General features: G+C 43.2%; 1 protein-coding gene across 1 annotated transcript; it reads left to right on the top strand.

Moving 5' to 3' along the window:
- Positions 1-1,608: 1,608 nt before the first annotated feature.
- On the top strand, positions 1,609-17,993 carry LOC125774907 (uncharacterized). The gene is made up of 17 exons (XM_049445276.1): positions 1,609-3,266; positions 3,387-5,693; positions 5,781-6,883; positions 6,952-7,246; positions 9,054-9,144; positions 10,009-10,366; positions 10,440-10,647; positions 11,270-11,492; positions 12,034-12,738; positions 12,819-13,294; positions 13,818-14,186; positions 14,703-15,058; positions 15,710-16,112; positions 16,194-16,344; positions 16,433-16,663; positions 16,747-17,461; positions 17,531-17,993. The coding sequence occupies exons 1-17, from the start codon at positions 2,739-2,741 to the stop codon at positions 17,802-17,804; spliced, it is 8,793 nt and encodes a 2,930-aa protein (XP_049301233.1). The 5' UTR covers positions 1,609-2,738; the 3' UTR covers positions 17,805-17,993.
- Positions 17,994-18,040: the final 47 nt, after the last annotated feature.

Here is an 18,040-nt window from a genome sequence, read left to right as displayed (position 1 = left end):
CGTTAACTACGTCCAAGCAGACATTATTGAATATGGACGAGACATCGGGACCGGATTCCCATATACAGACCTATCTTACCTATCGATGCATTCGGCGAATGCGGTCGCAGTGAGGCCATGCTGGGTTGACGGGACGGTAACCGTACGGACATGCGTGATCCTCGCCGCTCTTGGCCGTGCAGCAGTTTATTGTCGCGTAGAAGCGATACATTCATCAGGCGTGGATTCGGTGTATTGAAGATCGTACGATTTTCGCGCCAACGTGCCCTATACAGACGAGATCGCGAAAATAAATTTAAAAAAAATATGTATTAGTAAGATGAATGCAAATTATTCTAATGAGCCAATGTTTCTTATTTTCTAACATGTTGGAGAAAAAAATGTAGGATGTAATCGGTCAAAAACGTACTGAGAACGGCAAAACGTACTCAGTTTAGGATTAGGATAAACATTGTACAGTGTTGTGATTCACTGCCAAGCAGGGCTAGAATCCGAAAAAACATTGCACAACGTTGTTACCAAGCTTCGTTACTAACATGTGCAGGATGGTTTATTGCAGTTCTTAGCATTACTTTCTATTATGAAATAGAGTTTCGTCTTCCGCTTGCGTTTGCATCACCCCTGTGGTAGCAAATCAACATGACAGCGGTGCTTATCAGTAGGAGACTTGTTGGCACCCCAAAAGCAGATAGATAACATTGTACTACATACGACAAACGCGACCATCAGAGAGAATATTTTCCAGTTGAGCTTAGAGCTTGGTGCTAGACGGTCTATGTTTGCTTCATTGTCTGTGCCGGTAAGTACTTCGATATTTGGACAATGTACGTACGGTGTCGCATAAAAATATGCAATCCATTGAACAACATCAGCTCTATTAATCAATGCTTGGCATGTTCCGTCCTTCCAAGTGCGTTTTTAGCCAATGCTACGAAACTGCATTGTTCATAGTGAGATTTTGCAAATCCTCTCTGGATGGTTGGAAAACAACAGAGAGCGCAGAGAGTTGCGAGAGCGCATGAAACTGTCATTGACAGCTGTTTTTTCGTCAACTTGTTGTGTGCATACGTGTGCGTGTGTATGTGTGAGAGAGAGATTCATTGTTTCCCATTCATTCATAACCGAACCGCGGTCGTGGACGGTTCTGCCGCAGGTAGGTTTCGGTAGCATATATAGTGATATAAACTAACTAAAACAAATTCTAGTGTTTGCAATGTGTAACTAACGATACATTCCTGCAAAGTGACGTTATCTAGTTCAACATCGTGTGAGTGTGCGTAGCGAGACGAGAAGGAAAACAAACGCTCTGTTCGCTTCATCGATCAATCAAGGGTGATTGAACGTGCCAGGGCGTGTTTATACCGAACGCTTCGGATTCAGTGGAAGTGTACGATCGAGGCAACGTTACTTGCGTAAATGCTGGTAAATGTTGGGTTTTAAGTACTTTTCGCCAATATAAATCGTACGGGTGTGCTCTCCTGTACACAGACAAAATCTCTACCAGCAAGTAAAATCTAAAAAATTCTTCCCGACGTAATAAGCCAGCATTGTGAAGATGGTTATGACGAGTTCCCAACATACATTAACTAGGTACGGTGCCAAAAGTTTGCGATGTATTGATTGAGCATTGTTTATGGTTGGCCTTCGACCCGGACTGAATTGGACCTTTTCCCATGGCTTACAAGGAATGGTAAACCTCAGTCAAGCCCACGGGTAACCGTACGTTTCGGCAGGGTACATTGATTTTCATACCAATGCCGGAACAACTGAAGTTATTTTTAGTGTACGCATTTTTGCCTTTTGTTAGATTGTTCAATAGTGATGCAAAGTGCGCGAACGTTTAATGCGACTGGTTTAAACCCTAGCCATTGTTAAACGTTGTGGCAAAAAACGCAAACAATAAATACTGGAGATCCCGTTGGCGTTGGAATTGGCACAATGTAATAGATAAAGCGAACTGAACAAAAAATCGTCTGTAATGAATGAAATGTTTGCAAAAGTTTGTAATCTAAACCATCGTCGACGTAGAACAGGGCATTTCTCCGGTAAACTCAATTGTGAATGCTTTACACCGGAAAAACCGGTTCCCGCTTCGCACCGATGTGGCCACAACAATCCTCGCTTTGCGCACTATTTCGATGTCAAACATAATGAGGGATGTGAAATCAGTGGAGCGAAATGATTAGTTTGGTCAGCTCCATTGAATACACTAGATGCGGGCAACAGTCTGTAACCGTTTTCATGACCCATTTTGTCGATCTGTTTATAAGAATTGTACTACAAGGGAAACTATTGTTTTTTCTTTTCTTTTTATCAGTAGATGGAAAAACTACTATCATGAAAGAATGAGTAACAATAATTTGTTCTTTTAAACTTCTTCTAAGCTAACAAACACATTACTGGTTCAGTTTCTTAGAAGACTCGCCAGCGATCGTGGTGTTAGCGGTGATCTGTGTTTTATAATTTGCAGGGAATGTTTAAAATGCTGCTTGAAAGCAAATTGATAACTTCCGTCCTATTATCACGTCTAATATTTTTCTTATTCTTTCGCGTTCTTTTTTTCCAGATCACGTGGAAACGTGCCGCACCGGTTACCGAATCAGTTTGATTATAACTCTTGTATGGTCTTGGGTATCCTACTCGATGGGAGGTCATTTGTGGCTGATGACTGACCACAGCACAGAATTCGCAGTAAACAATTATACATCACGATCAACGACGAATCGTTCTAGTAGATAATGAACCGCGAAAACACGTTCAACGCCGAGAAACGGAGCAACCCTGTTCAGAATGCATCTTTCTTCTCGAAACGTAGCTTCTGGTGGCTACGGGAAATGTTTCAGTACGGACAGCGGAAAGAAATTACGGAGGACAAGCTGTACGCCACACTTCCAGAGCACTGTAGCCACGGATTGGAGGAAACATTCGAGCGACTATGGTCGGAAGAGGAACAACGTGGACCAGCCAAAGCTAGTTTTGCTCGTGTTTACTGGAGAGCATTTGGTAAGGAAACCCTGTTCTGGGGCTTAATGTTCTCGGCATTCGAGACAGCGAACCGGGTCGCTCAGCCCCTGTTGCTAGGAGAGTTGGTATCCTACTTTACGCCAAACCAGGACACCATCAGCGAACAAGACGCGTACCTTTACGCGATAGGTGTTATCGCATGCTCGCTGTTATCGGTCATCTCGTTTCATCCCTTCATCTTCTACATTTTTCAACTGGGAATGAAGTTTCGCATTGGTGCATCGTGCTTAATTTATAACAAGGTAATGTTTTTTTTTCTGAAGATAAACGCTCTGGTTTCATTCTTGGGCGAGTTTTATAGTAGGATTTTAATTTCGAGATACATAACAGAACACTTTGCGTGTTTTTGCTTCATCCTTTAGGTACTTAAACTCTCTAAATCGACCATGGCGGGTGATGGACTAAATGGAAAAATCATCAATCTGCTCTCGAACGACGTTGGAAAGTTCGATATAGCTTTGTGCTTTGTACATGATCTCTGGAAAGGTCCAATGGAAGCCATCCTGCTTGGCTATTTCATTTATTGTCAAATCGGCTTCTCAGGCTTACTTGGAATGGCGTTCCTGATGAGTTTTATCCCACTTCAAGCATGGGTAGGCAAGAAAACGGCAACGTATCGTATGAAGGCAGCTAAACGAACCGATATGCGTGTACGCTTTATGAATGAGATCATACAAGGCATACAGGTGATCAAAATGTACACGTGGGAGAGCTCGTTCGCCAAGATGATCGAAACAATCCGACGGAAAGAGATACAAGCGATTCGTGGTGGAGCGTACGTGCGAGCAACGCTCATATCGTTTTTTACCGTATCGCGTGTGTCCATTTTTATCAGCCTACTGTCGTACACGGTCACCGAGAACGTTATCACTGCCAAAAAGGTGTTCATTGTAACGTCGTTTTACAGCATACTGAACGATTCGATGGTACATTTCTGGCCAATGGCTATTACCTTCTGTGCGGAAGGGTACATCTCGCTCAAGCGCATACGTGATTTTCTTCTAACGCCCGAAGGAAAGCATTCGATCACTATGAGCACGCAATCGGATGGAAAAGGTGGAACGAACAACACGAAAAAAAGTATGCGTGCTACCAGCGATAAAGATGGAGGCACGAGAGACATAGAGGGTAGCAAAGGCATAAAAGAAAGCGCCCAGCAAAACGGTATCAAAGCTGTAGTAAAATGTGATGAGATTGATTCTGAACCCTTACTACCAAAACGTCTGGTGCAAACGGCGGAAGGCGATAGGAAAGGTATCGTACTCGATAGTGCCACAGCAAGTTGGATGTGTCCTTCGGCTGCGTCAGGTGTCGCTGTAACCGCCAGTGGAGGCGGTGGAGGAGATGGTCCTGAAGAGAGTTCAAATGTTGGGATAGAATCCGTTAGCTTGACCGTTGATCCGGGAAGATTGTGTGTTTTGATAGGTCCTGTTGGATCCGGAAAATCCACTTTATTGCAGGTGATTTTAGGAGAACTTGAACTGGACGACGGCAGAGTAGAAATTCATGGAACCGTTAGCTATGCCCCACAGGAACCTTGGCTTTTCGGAGGAAGTGTGCGGAACAACATTTTGTTCACAGAAGAGTACGACGAGCGACGTTATCTGCGAGTGGTACGCGTCTGTGCTCTCGAGAAAGACTTTGAACTATTCCCACACGGTGATCAAACGATTGTTGGAGAACGCGGAATCAGTTTAAGCGGAGGACAAAAAGCACGTGTTAATCTGGCCCGTGCCATCTACCGAAGGGCAGACATTTATCTGCTGGATGACCCATTGTCGGCCGTCGATACACATGTGGGCAAACATATCTACGAACTATGTATCCGTGATTTCCTCGCGAATAGTGTATGTATTTTGGTAACACATCAGTTGCAGTATTTAAAAGACGTCCAGCAGATAGTTCTGATGAATGCCGGGCGAGTGGAAGCTTGTGGAAGCTTTAGAGAACTGAAGAAATCGAATATCGAATCGATCATGGCACTGACGCCTGACGAATCTCCTCTTGACAGTCCAATAGAAAAGGAGCTGAAGAACCTACGTCCTAGACGGACTAGTGGTTCTTCAACCGGTTCGCAGCGTGACGACCTTATGATGGATCTGTTACAGCAAGAAAAGCAAGAAGAAGAAAAAGAATCTCAAGGTGGAAGCGGCAGCGTGGGGCTATCCGTGTACAAAACCTACATAACTGCGGTCAACAGTTGCGGCTGGGTGTTTTGGTTAAGCATGTTAATGATACTATCGCAAATCGTTGTTAGTGGAGTGGACATTTTTGTGGCAGAATGGGTAAATTGGGAAGAAAAAGTTGCAGGCATTCCTCCTGAGTTTGATTTGAATGATAATCACACAATCTTGAGCTCTCGTGATGTGCGCATTTTGCTCCAGGAGCAAACAAATGTCAGTAACTTCATTGAACGGCAGCAGTACATTTGGATCTACAGTGGATTAATAATACTGCTGGTAATCTTAGTTGTGCAACGATCGTTTTCGTTCTTTTACGTCTGTCTTCGTATATCCGTAAATCTACACGATCGCCTCTTCCGTGGATTAACCCGTGCAACTATGCATTTCTTCAATACAAATCCTTCCGGTCGAATCCTTAATCGATTCTCGAAAGATATTGATTCGATCGACTCTTCGCTGCCATTAGCCCTGCTGGACTGCGTTGTGGTAAGTTTTGTGGTAACTCAAAAAACGAAAAAAAAAATCTTTTGCCTGGGAGATCTAATCCTTGTTATTGTTTGTTTTTGTGTACAGTTTTTCCTGGAAATGATCGCGGTTGTAGCAGTGGTGTCGATCGTCAACTATTGGTTCCTTCTTCCAACTGCGATTGTGGCTGTGATGATGTACTACATTCGACAGATTTATCTAAACACATCACGGGTGGTAAAGCGCATAGAATCTGTCAATCGATCGCCCCTCTTCTCACACACAAATGCCACTCTGCAAGGACTCTCGACGATTCGGGCTTTTGGTGCACAATCAGTGTTAAGACGTGAATTTAACGAAATTCTGGATGTTAATTCGTCCGCTTGGTACATGTTTATCTCTACTAGCCGTGCTTTTGCGTTGTGGCTCGATCTGGTGTGCGTTATATATATCGGTATCGTAACGATAAGCTTTCTCATCGGTAATAGCCAACAAATGCTCGGAGGCAGCGTTGGGTTGGCCATCACAAAGACGATTAGCTTGGTCGGTATGTGCCAGTGGGGAATGCGGCAATCGGCAGAATTGGAAAATCGCATGGTTTCGGTGGAGCGAGTGAATGAGTATACAAATCTACCGTCCGAACCACCGCTCGAGACAGCACCAAAACACCGACCGCAACGTAACTGGCCCGAGTTCGGCGCAATACGCTTTACCAACGTCGATCTACGCTACAACGAAGAAGGAGAACGTGTGCTGAAGGATCTTAACTTTACGATCCGTTCGAACGAAAAGGTTGGAATTGTGGGACGAACTGGGGCAGGTAAATCCTCCCTCATACAGGCACTGTTCCGTTTGGCACCATTCGAAGGAAACATCGAGATCGACGATATCGATACGAAAACACTGGGATTGCGAGACTTGCGCAACAAAATATCGATCATACCGCAGGATCCAATTTTGTTTTCCGGAACGTTGCGCAGCAATTTGGATCCTTTCGATCAACGCAAAGATGACGAACTGTGGAATGCACTTGATCAGGTTGAGCTGAAGGAAGCTGTATCTTCGCTGGCAGGCGGTTTAGAGTGTCGCATGTCGGATGGTGGAAGCAATTTTAGCATGGGCCAAAGGCAACTGGTTTGTCTTGCAAGAGCCATTTTGCGTAACAATAAAATTCTGGTGCTAGACGAAGCCACTGCCAACGTTGATCCAGAGTAAGTACCAGCGAATCCAAATGCTTTAGGGTTGGTTTAAAGTATTTTTCTTTCACGTTTCGTTACAGGACGGATAAACTTATACAATCAACTATTCGTACTAAGTTCGCCCATTGCACAGTATTAACTATTGCGCATCGATTACACACGGTTATGGATAGCGATCGTGTACTGGTGATGGACGCGGGACGCGTAGTCGAATTCGGACATCCGCACGAGCTTCTACATGGCCCGATTGGTTATCTTCGACGGCTGGTGGATCAAACCGGGGTAGCTACTGCGGCAATGTTGATGCGCACTGCCGAAGATAACTTTAAAAAATCTAGCGCAAGACAAACAGAAGCAATTACCCTGGGATTGTCATAAGACAGTAGTTGGAAGCACACATTGTTTCAATGTTTGAGATTATTTCTTGTACAACCTATATACATTGACATTTGTTTGCACTAGGACATTTTTTTTTTGAAAACCATCAACAAAAGTATGCTATAAATTCAAGCTTAAGCTCTTTACATGGATAACGAAAAGTTTTGTTGAGGTTTCATACAAATACGCGATGCACGATACTTAAACAATAAAGCCTTGACTTTTGTCATAATTATAGTAAGTTAGTAAAAATGTTGTCGATTTAATTCGTCAAGTTTTATATAGTAGCAGATAAGCCGCATCTTTTTTTGTAAAATTTCGATTGCAAGTAACCAATACCGCTACGCTTCACGGCTACCGGTAAAAAGAGGAACAATTGTTCCATAACTCTTTAGCGATTCGTAAACCGCTCGTCTGAAGGTTCTATGTACCGGCCATTCTCAGCATCAACACACTGTAGCGAGCAGGATAGGAAAAGGCGCAATGCGACAAGTGACCTCATGAATTTCACATCGCACGAGGATAACGTCTAGCCGAGAACCAAAGTATCTAACTTCTTACTTCGAATTCACTATACGGCAACATAAAATGAATAAAGAGAGCGCTATTCGAAGAAAACAAGATTTCTTCTATGCTACGAGAATTCAGAACTTATTACTTCTACCTTGCAGATCTTCATAAATGAGTAAAAGGAGAGACTCGAAAATCTCCGATTCTGCTAGTGTGTTTGCTGAAATTCAGTTGTAGTTAAGAGAGAAGAGAATGATCATTCTATTCGAAAAGTGTTTGGCTCATTTGAACGCAATGAGTATCACAAAGTTAACAATTTTAATAAATGTACAAACGTACATGAGGAGAGTGAAGAAAGAGGAAGAAGATATACAAAAAAAAACATTCGATTGGCATAACGCCAAATGAAACTAAGCATAATTTCCTCCCCATGTTGAAAATTGAGAATCGACCGACTGTGGTGAGAGAATAGCGATGAGAGTGCGATTAAAACGTGGTATGAATGGCGCTACAACACGCGGTTCGCGCTTTAGTTCGAGCAAGTTCGCCGGTGTAACACGCGTATCGTTTCTCGTGCAAATCTTTGTCCATTGTTTACGTACCGGCAGGGTAAATAGATACATTCTGCATGTAACAAAGCAACAAACGAACAGAAATGTGGCAATATATTAAATATTGTGAATATATTGCAAAAGCGTAATCGTTAACCCAACAAGTGTATTACAATATGTCCCTCCAATGGACACACAATGTGTGAAAACAAGCTGATTTGTGTGTGTGTGTGTGATTGGCCACGTTTAGCTCGATATTTAATTCGCTCAATTAATCTGCTGTGGAAACTGTATCTGCTTCATTGACCCGTAGAATTGACACAAATCAATTGGCACGCACTGGGAACGGGTTCGAGTTAAACCGACATTGACCGGGCCTTGTCGGGGCCGATCTCGTGCGTCCTCGGTGCCGCGATGAAGAATGATTAATCGTTAACAACGCCGCACATAGAAATTTCCGAATACGCGACGTACGTACGTTGCGTTTTCGTTGGCCGAACGAACAAATGATGGCAAACAAAATCGTTGACGATTGACCGTGAGTTATCTTTTGTTTTGATTCAGTGTGTCGTTCGCTTCCTTGTCCTGCCAGTTGGGCGGATGAGCATTAAACCCACGTTTGTTGGCGTCGTCATTCATTACACATCGTGAGCCAGTTTCAGCCAGTGCGCCGCCGTATTATCATTTGAGGATGCTCTCTCGCGCGTGGTCCAGTCTATTTCTATAGAAAAGTCTCTTCTTAGTGTGCAAATAGGAACCAAACACGGCGAAGAAAAAAAAAATCTCCAAATGGAGGACGTGAGAATTTAAAATCTTTCCTCAAAACATTTTCTTGTGGGTATACCAGTATTACTCATTTTGAAAGAAAAAAAACAGACCAAATTTGTTGCTACCATGTGCTACCCAAAACATACGCTTATTGATCTGTCCCGCACGTGGCGGCACGTGGATTGTATTTACTAAAACGAAATTCAGCTGCTAAAGGTGATTGTTGAGACTGATTAGAAGTATTTTTTTGCCGCTATGCTATGTTCAGATTGCAATTTAAAATAAATCAATGAACTTAAAGCGTGTATGGCTACAAAATACGTCCCGTAGATACGCTGTCAAATGAGCATCTACGAAATGTTTTTAAAAGGATTAGAGACTAGCAAAGCATGGTGGTGATAGCGTCGAGAGATAAGAATGAAGAATTCTTAATCATACACTTTAGTAACATTAACGAACACACACATACACACGACAACGTTGCAAGATCATGGCTCTTCGTGAATGAAAGGGAAAGTCATGATCTTACATGCGTTTAGTAATGCTTTTGATGAAATTAAATAATTCAGCATAACTTCGTTTTACTTCTTGTAGTGTTGTTGTTATCTGTTTACTTGTATCGTGATTTTCACCGTGGATTGATTAACAAATTTGGTAGCGTGAGGTGTTTTCGCCTTTGTTCTGTGCTTTTACAAAGTTAAATCGCAGCAATGAGAAATGAGATAGCGTATGTATGTTTAGCTCATTTGCATACATAATGCCAGTGTTCGTGAACGTAAAAAGATGCTTCTGCTAGACTACTGATAAAGTGACACCGGCGTGTGCGGCTTCAGCGACAAAGTGATAAGTGATTATACTGTGCTCGGTAGCTTCAAGTGGAACACCTTCTAAGAGTGTTTCCCTCATTTACCATTACTTTACTGTTGCTAGTGGTGTCCCATCTTCACACCAAAATGAATCCGGCCGAGTATGATCAGGACACAAAAATACACGATCTTCGTCGGGAGGCTAACCCGGTCACGAAAGCGGGCGCAGTGTCGTGGTACACTTTCTGGTGGTTGAAAAATCTGTTTCAGGCAGGTCTGAAGCGTCCCATCGATGAGACCGATATCTACGAAACGCTTTCAAACCACCAGAGCGCACAGCTGTCCTATCAATTCGAGAGCTACTGGAAAGCGGAACTGAAAGGCAGCAATCGGCCCAGTTTTTTGCGGGTCATTTGCCGTATATATTGGCGATCGATACTCTGCTATGGATCGATGTACACTATCGTGGACCTACTTGCTAGGTATGACGACAGGACGGACAAGATGAGTTATCTGATTATTACGAAAGCAAAACACACATTCCTTTCACCGTAGAATCCTGCAACCGCAGTGTCTTGGAGGATTGGTGTCCTATTTTGCCCCTGGGCAGCAGGACATTAGCAAGGACGAAGCGTATTACTATGCTACCGGGATCATTCTCTGCTCGCTGGTACCGGTCGCCATCTTCCATCACTTTATCCTGTACATATTTCAAATCGGAATGAAGATTCGTGTCGCATGCTGTTCGCTGCTCTACAAAAAGGTACGTATCGTTGTAAATAAAAATATGCGACCAAAGTACTCTGCCAATGTCGTGACAAAAAAAAATCGCCACGAAAGTTGTGTTGCAAGAAAGTAAAACAAACCCAAAAAAAGAAGCGAATTGGCGACTGCATGGCGTCGCGTTAGAGGATTGCAGCTTTAAACATGCACAATTTAATCAATTATGCAACAATTTCCGCAACAAATCGTTGGCGCCACAGCAGACATTGAGACAGATTCCTTTTTTTATTGGTTTTTATTTTATTTGATCTAAGCCCCAGCATAGTGAACGGCTGTAGAAGTGCCAGTAGCACTTAAAACGATGCCAGCTAAAACTTGCAGTCAAGTCCATGCAATTTCCTTGCATTTCCAGACCATTTGTGTATTCCATGAACAGTAGACGACTGGAAAACGCCATAGAGAGAGAGTACCGGTAATAAATTCAGGAAGAATAGTCATGGGTCGATATCCTTCACAATTAGTTCACGTTAGAGAATCATCTCAGTGCAGTTTTAGTACTTGATTTAGTTGCAAAATATCCAAAACAATTCATTTAGATTTTGTGCGTTATTAATTGACTTTTTTTTATTTCCCATCGTAATGCTGTCTTAATTGTTATTTAGGCTCTGCGTATAACGAAAGCAGCAGGAACGGACGGTATGACGGGCCAGGTGATCAATTTGATGTCAAACGATGTAGCCAAATTCGATACAGCGACCGGCTTCGTACATGACATCTGGAAAGGATTAATAGAGTTGCTGGTGCTGGGATACTTCATCTACAGACAGATTGGCATATCAGGGCTGTTTGGCATTGCATTTTTGCTCAGTTTTATTCCTTTACAAGGTAAGTTTACTACTTGTGTACATTCTAAGTAGTTTTTTTTAAAGAAAGTAATGATTAAGGATCAAGTTATGCACAAGGAAGGCTATATGATTAACCGTACAATTACCAATTATCACAATATTGAAGCAGCCCATTGGACTTGGGACTGACTATTCAGCTTTAGATAAATGAAATCCTTGATAAATCAAGAAAAGCCAAGAAGGGTCACAAAGCCTTCTGAGGCTGTAAAACCAAACACTAAGAACAAGTAAAATAGTTTCTGATAAGTCACTTAGCAGTCAGTCAATTAAAATGTATACGTTGGAAGAGTATACAATTATGCATCCATTTTCCAAAGAGATCACAATTTTAAAAATCTTCATCTTCATATTTTGAAAATATGGCTCATTGCTGTATAAAATAAAATAAATATAAATAAATACTTTTGGTTCGATTCGTATTGCAAAAAACATATATTGGAACAACAAATCGATAATACAATACAACAGCCAGAACCGGTTGAGATTTGAAATGCAAATAAATAAATATCTGTTTCTTTTAGCGTGGCTTGGCAAGAAGGCGGCACTTTATCGGCTGAAAACGGCCAATCGAACCGACCGGAGGATACAGTTTATGAACGAAATCATACAGGGCATTCAAGTGATAAAGATGTACGCCTGGGAGGATAGCTTTAGCCGCATGGTGGACCGTATCCGGCGGAAAGAGGTGAACGGGATACGGGGAACACTATTTATACGCGCCGGTCTGCTATCTTTCAATCTCGTTTCACGTGTGGCCATCTTTCTAAGCTTAGTCGCGTACGTCCTGTACGGAAACGTGTTCACCGCAAAGCGGGTGTTCATCGTGACTTCCTACTTTAACTGGCTGTACAGCTCGATGCTACACTTTTGGCCGCTGGCACTGACATCCGTTCACGAGGGACTGGTGTCGATAAGACGAATACAGGACTTTCTGTTGCTGGACGAGCGAAAGTTTAGACCGGATCGGCCCAAACAGACGGTGCAGGAGACTGCGGTAGATGAGAGTGCTTGCGAGCTACTGCCACCCGTCCGTAATGGGAATGGGGTGGACAGTGTAGCAAACGCAGGTCCGGAAGGAAACGCCCGTAGCAATAGCAAAAATGTGCCTCGCAGCAGGCGCTTCATTAACAGAAAAGCTGTAACGCGGCAAGGAATTTTTATGCGCAACGCAACGGCTCTCTGGGAAAAGGATCTGCCAGCTTCCGACGGTGAAGATAATGTACGAGGTACTGTACTGCTTTGGCAAACTGTTCTTGCCTGAGGAAACCCTAAACAACATGCTAAAACACTTTACTGTTATTTGCAGCTAGTGGAATAAAAAACGTAACACTGACTGTAGACAAGAAAAAGCCGTGTGTAATCGTTGGTTCGGTGGGAAGTGGTAAATCGACCATGCTCCAGGTTATCCTCGGCGAGCTTGAGCTGGACGAGGGCCGATTGGAAATCAACGGGAATCTTAGCTATGCACCACAGGAACCCTGGCTGTTTGAGGGAACGGTTAAAAACAACATCGTCTTCACCGAGGACTACCAGGAGAAACGCTACCGGGAGGTGGTATCGGTTTGTGCTTTGGATCGAGATTTTCAGCTTCTGCCCAATGGAGATCAAACGATCGTGGGTGAGCGCGGTATTAGTTTGAGCGGTGGGCAACGTGCTCGGATCAGCCTGGCAAGAGCCATTTACCGTCGGGCAGACATTTACCTTCTAGACGACCCATTATCCGCGGTGGATGCTCACGTGGGCAAACACATCTTCGAGGAGTGTATCGTGAAGTACTTAAAGGTGAGATAAAGCTTTCCATTAGGTTCTTCGGTTATCACAACTTTGGATGTTCGTGAGAGTTATACATTTACTAAATATTTCTCAAATTTATTTGAGTCAAGCAGTTTGTTGAGTTTTGTGTTACCATGCAGTATTTCTAACCATATCGAATAAATCTCAAATAACACACATTTTGTATAGCACGAAGAAGAGCCGCGTGATTCGTTAGCGTTTAAGCCATACGAATGCGTGCTGGTAACAACTATTTCACCCACATTCTACCTTCGTTTGCCTACAATTTCTTTGTTCATTACAAGGCTTGCAAGGCTTTGAATTCTTCTTTTTGTTTGCAAGTACATGCATATGTTTCTTCTCGCACGGGGGTTCATAAACCATGCTAAAAACCACACACACACACACAGAAAGCAATAACAGGTCCGCAAAGTTTAGCAAGGCGTAAAAACGGCTTTGTTTCCCGGCTCACAAATATACAAATATAAAAACATAATACCGCAGTAGCTTACACAAAAATTTTCAATTGCAGGAAAAAGTTTGCGTGCTAGTAACGCACCAGCTCCAATACTTAAAGGACATGGAGCATGTCGTGCTAATGAATATGGGAAACGTCGAACAGCAGGGATCATTCCGCACGCTGGCAGAATCGGGGCACTTTACTACCATGCTGAGCGAACCACATCACGGAGACGATGGACGGGGACGGAAACAAAGCAACGCATCACCGTCTGATGACCCGTCTACATTGCCCTCGACAGAGCAACTTTGCAGCACCCTAGACAAGCATACCGGACAGCAGCAACGGAAAGTCGATAGTGCCGTGAACAATGGGATTGAATATGATACCACCACCATCAGCATTGATATCGGCAGTAAGCCCGAGACGCATAGAATGACGGTAGGTGTAGCGTGCTATTTTTGCCCAGTTTTATCTATCAACATGTCGCATGGCTGTCGTCCGGCGCGGCCACAGCATTGGATAGCCGCGGCCGCGAATTAGAAAAATGAGCGATTTTCTTATCCGACTTTCGATCAGTGACCGCACGTGAAGGTACCGTAGTGCGTTTTTTTTACATTTCAAAATTGAAATGAATTCGATTTCACTCATCCTACCAGAGGGAGCGGCTACACGGCGTCTACTAATTTTCGTTCCACAACGGCATTGTACCGGTGGAAATGTAATTTGCATATTTTATCACGATAGCTAAACGCGAAGCAAGCCATCGAAACCCGCATAGGGATTTATAGTATAGTGATGCGTTTATTGAATATTTAAATGCACAACAAAAACCACAGTAATTGCCTCTAATGTATAACACTGCGTGGTGTCAATTGGCGCGTGTGTAACATGGTAGGAAAAAAATGAACACAATACCATAATTAGTAACTTTGTATTGCTTTAAACCTTTTGCAGGAAAGAAGATTCTCCATTCATCCAACACCGGCACAACACCAGCCAGCGCATCAACAGCACCAGTCCATTTACCAACCGTCGCCATTTTCTTCGAGCAGCATGGTTTTTGATGGGTACGATGACCGCGAAGAACGTCGTGGAGCGAAGAAAAGATCAAACCCATCTGAAGATGGTACGGTGAAAGACGATCCAAATCACCTCCATAAAGAATCACAACTAACCGGCCGTATCGGGTGGCGAGTGTACAAGAGCTTTTTTGTTGCGGTGGAAAGCAACCTTCTGCTGGTGTTGGATGTTGTCCTGTTTCTCTTGGCGCAGGCTAGCATGAGTGGTATCGATTACTACATCTCCCAGTGGTAAGTGTAAATTAATATCAATATGAAGTTGGGCCGAGGAAAAAAAACATAAACACAAGCTTTAAGATCCTTACAACGACTACGTGTCGATTGGTGCTAATAACCAAGCTTCCAATCGTAATGGACGGACGCTCCAAAAGGGATGTTCCTAAAAAGAGTAATTCTGTGATGGACGTGACCATTAGGAGATTTTGTGTAGTTAGAAAAGAGTGTTTGGTTCTTATTTCGCGAAACCCAGCGCGATGAAAGACCGTCTACCCATTTCATCCACTTGTGTATCATTTTCGATATTACATTTCTTTTTTAATCTTGCCATTTATCGACTTCGTTTATTGACCTTAAAAAACCAATCAGCTGTTTCATTATAAAAATGGCAATGTGCTTCATTGTCGTTGATGGTAATAAGATTGTGAAAAGTTGTATATTTTATTAAACAAACGGTGTATGAATTTAATTAGCCTTTGCGAAATGCAAAGTCAATTATAAAAAAAATACAAAAAATATTCCGAACAGCTATTCAAGAGATTGAATATTTACGGTTCACTCATGCACTTGACGAGACGTGATGTTCATATAGTGAGAAAGGATTAATATTCATTCGCTTTCCTTTCATTTCGAGATGCACTGAGAACGTTTCTTTTCCATTTGTAGGGTAAACTGGGAAGAGTACTCAAGCGCTCTCGAACGGTTGAAAAGCAATCGAACGGAGATGGGTGCGGACCATAATATTACCGACGACCATGACGTTATTCTTCCAATCCCATCAAAACTGGAAGGAAGCATCTTTACTCGATTGTCCCGCCACCAGTATATACTGATGTATGCGATAGCGATGCTGTTTATGTTCGTGCTGTCCTTGAGCCGATCTTTTCTATTCTTTTACATTTGTCTGCGTGCCACAATACGCTTGCATGATCGTCTTTTCCGCGGCATTACTCGTGCGACGATGTACTTCTTCAACACAAACCCATCCGGGCGCATACTGAACCGATTTTCACGCGATATTGGTTGCATCGATACCTTTCTTCCGTTTGCGATGATGGACTGCATTCTGGTAAGTACGCACAACAAGTATTTTTTCGCTCGTTAAATAAAACTTTACTCTTTATTTTTTTATCGCGCAAACGCGTCGCAGTTCTTTGTAGAGTTTTCCGCGATCATCGTGCTGGTAGCGGTGGTGAACTACTGGCTTTTGTTTCCAACACTGGTCATGGCCATCATTTTTTACTTCCTACGTCACATATACACCAACACTGCCCGTAGCATCAAGAGAGTAGAAGCATCGAGTATGTGTGCAGAAGCATAAATCCTTAAAATATTTGTGCACAAAACTTTTTACAAGCTATTTTGCTAACTTTCTTATGTGCTTTCTAGCGAGGAGCCGTATATTCTCTCATGCGAATGCGTCTTTCCAAGGTCTTAGTACCATCCGTGCATTTGGGGTGGAGAAAATTCTGGCAGACGAATTCGATAAACATCAAGATCTGAACACCTCGGCATGGTATCTTTTTCTGGCGACAACACGCGCATTCGCCCAATGGTTGGAGCTGGTGTGCGTTCTGTACATCGCCGTGGTAACTTTAAGTTTTTTGATGGTGGAAAATTGTAAGTAGTACGTGCAGGTGGGGAACACTAATCGATTATAATAACCATACTGTTCTACCTGTTTTTCCTCCTTGATACGATAGCAATGAGTGGCAATGTGGGGCTGGCTATTACACAAGTGTTCAACCTGATCTTCATGTGCCAATGGGGTATGCGACAAACGGCGGAATTAGAAAATCAAATGACATCCGTCGAGCGTGTCGTAGAGTATGCTGAGGTCGAACCGGAAGCATCGCTCGTGTCAATCGGAAAACACAAACCTCCTGTCGACTGGCCGGCAAAGGGATCGATACGGTTCGAGCACTTTTCGTTGCGTTACTCGTCACAATCGAACACGGTTCTGCGAGACCTCAATATGTCGATGGGCGCAGGCGAAAAGATAGGAATCGTCGGTCGAACAGGTGCAGGCAAATCGTCCATCATTCAAGCACTGTTCCGGTTGGCCGTTAATGAAGGAATCATACGCATTGATAACGTTGACATTGGTACGGTGGGATTGCACGATCTGCGTAAACGGATCTCTATTATTCCACAAGATCCGATTCTGTTTTCCGGTACGGTGCGAGAAAATTTGGATCCTTTCAAGCAACATGGTGACGATACGCTTTGGAATGCGCTAGAATATGTAGAGCTGAAGGAGGTAGTTAAGGCGATGGAGGGTACGTTGGATGGTAAAATGTCCGATGGTGGTGCAAACTTTAGCATGGGTCAGCGTCAGCTTGTGTGCTTGGCGCGTGCTATTCTCCGCAACAATCCTATACTCATTCTGGATGAAGCTACTGCCAACGTCGACCCAGAGTATGTAGCAAATATTCAGCGGACACACTCATACATAGAGCTATTCATTCTGTTTGTTTCTCTTTCCAGAACCGATAATTTGATTCAAAAAACCATCCGAGATCAATTCGAACGGTGCACTGTTATAACAATAGCCCATCGTTTGCATACCGTAATGGATAGCGATCGAGTGCTAGTAATGGATGCGGGCAGAGCGGTCGAATACGCGCATCCTTACGAGCTTCTGCAACGTTCCGATGGTGTCCTGAAGCGGTTAGTTAACGAAATGGAAGAATCTACCGCGCAACAATTAACCACTATAGCTTATCAAGCGTACACCAAACGATTGACGCAAGCAGATTGATTCCGCACCAGACGGTTCTACTACATCGGGAATGTAATGTAACAGATGCAAAGAATGAATTATTCGGATAACATTCAATGCAATCCAGCCGCAGACGGTCGATTAACCAATGTACCTCAACTAGCATGTGCTAAGCGAATGTAACCGGCAAGCTTATCATACAATAAACGAATATCAAGGCTTTGTCAATTTTGGCACGTTTTCTTCTGTACCACTGCCTCACGGCACGATCAGCT

The sequence above is a fragment of the Anopheles funestus genome, chromosome 2RL (assembly GCF_943734845.2).
Source record: "Anopheles funestus chromosome 2RL, idAnoFuneDA-416_04, whole genome shotgun sequence".
Taxonomy (NCBI): Eukaryota; Metazoa; Arthropoda; class Insecta; order Diptera; family Culicidae; genus Anopheles; species Anopheles funestus.
The sequence above is the reverse complement of the archived record's forward strand: the minus strand, read 5'-3'. Positions and strand labels throughout refer to the sequence as shown.

What these genes read in the sequence shown, in the direction of transcription:
- LOC125774907 (XM_049445276.1), top strand. Translation starts at nt 2,739, where the DNA reads ATGAACCGCGAAAACACGTTCAACGCCGAGAAACGGAGCAACCCTGTT. An exon ending in GTTCGCTGCTCTACAAAAAG is followed by an intron (nt 10,648 to 11,269) that starts GTACGTATCGTT and finishes ATTGTTATTTAG; the next exon opens with GCTCTGCGTATAACGAAAGC. An exon ending in CGGTGAAGATAATGTACGAG is followed by an intron (nt 12,739 to 12,818) that starts GTACTGTACTGC and finishes TGTTATTTGCAG; the next exon opens with CTAGTGGAATAAAAAACGTA.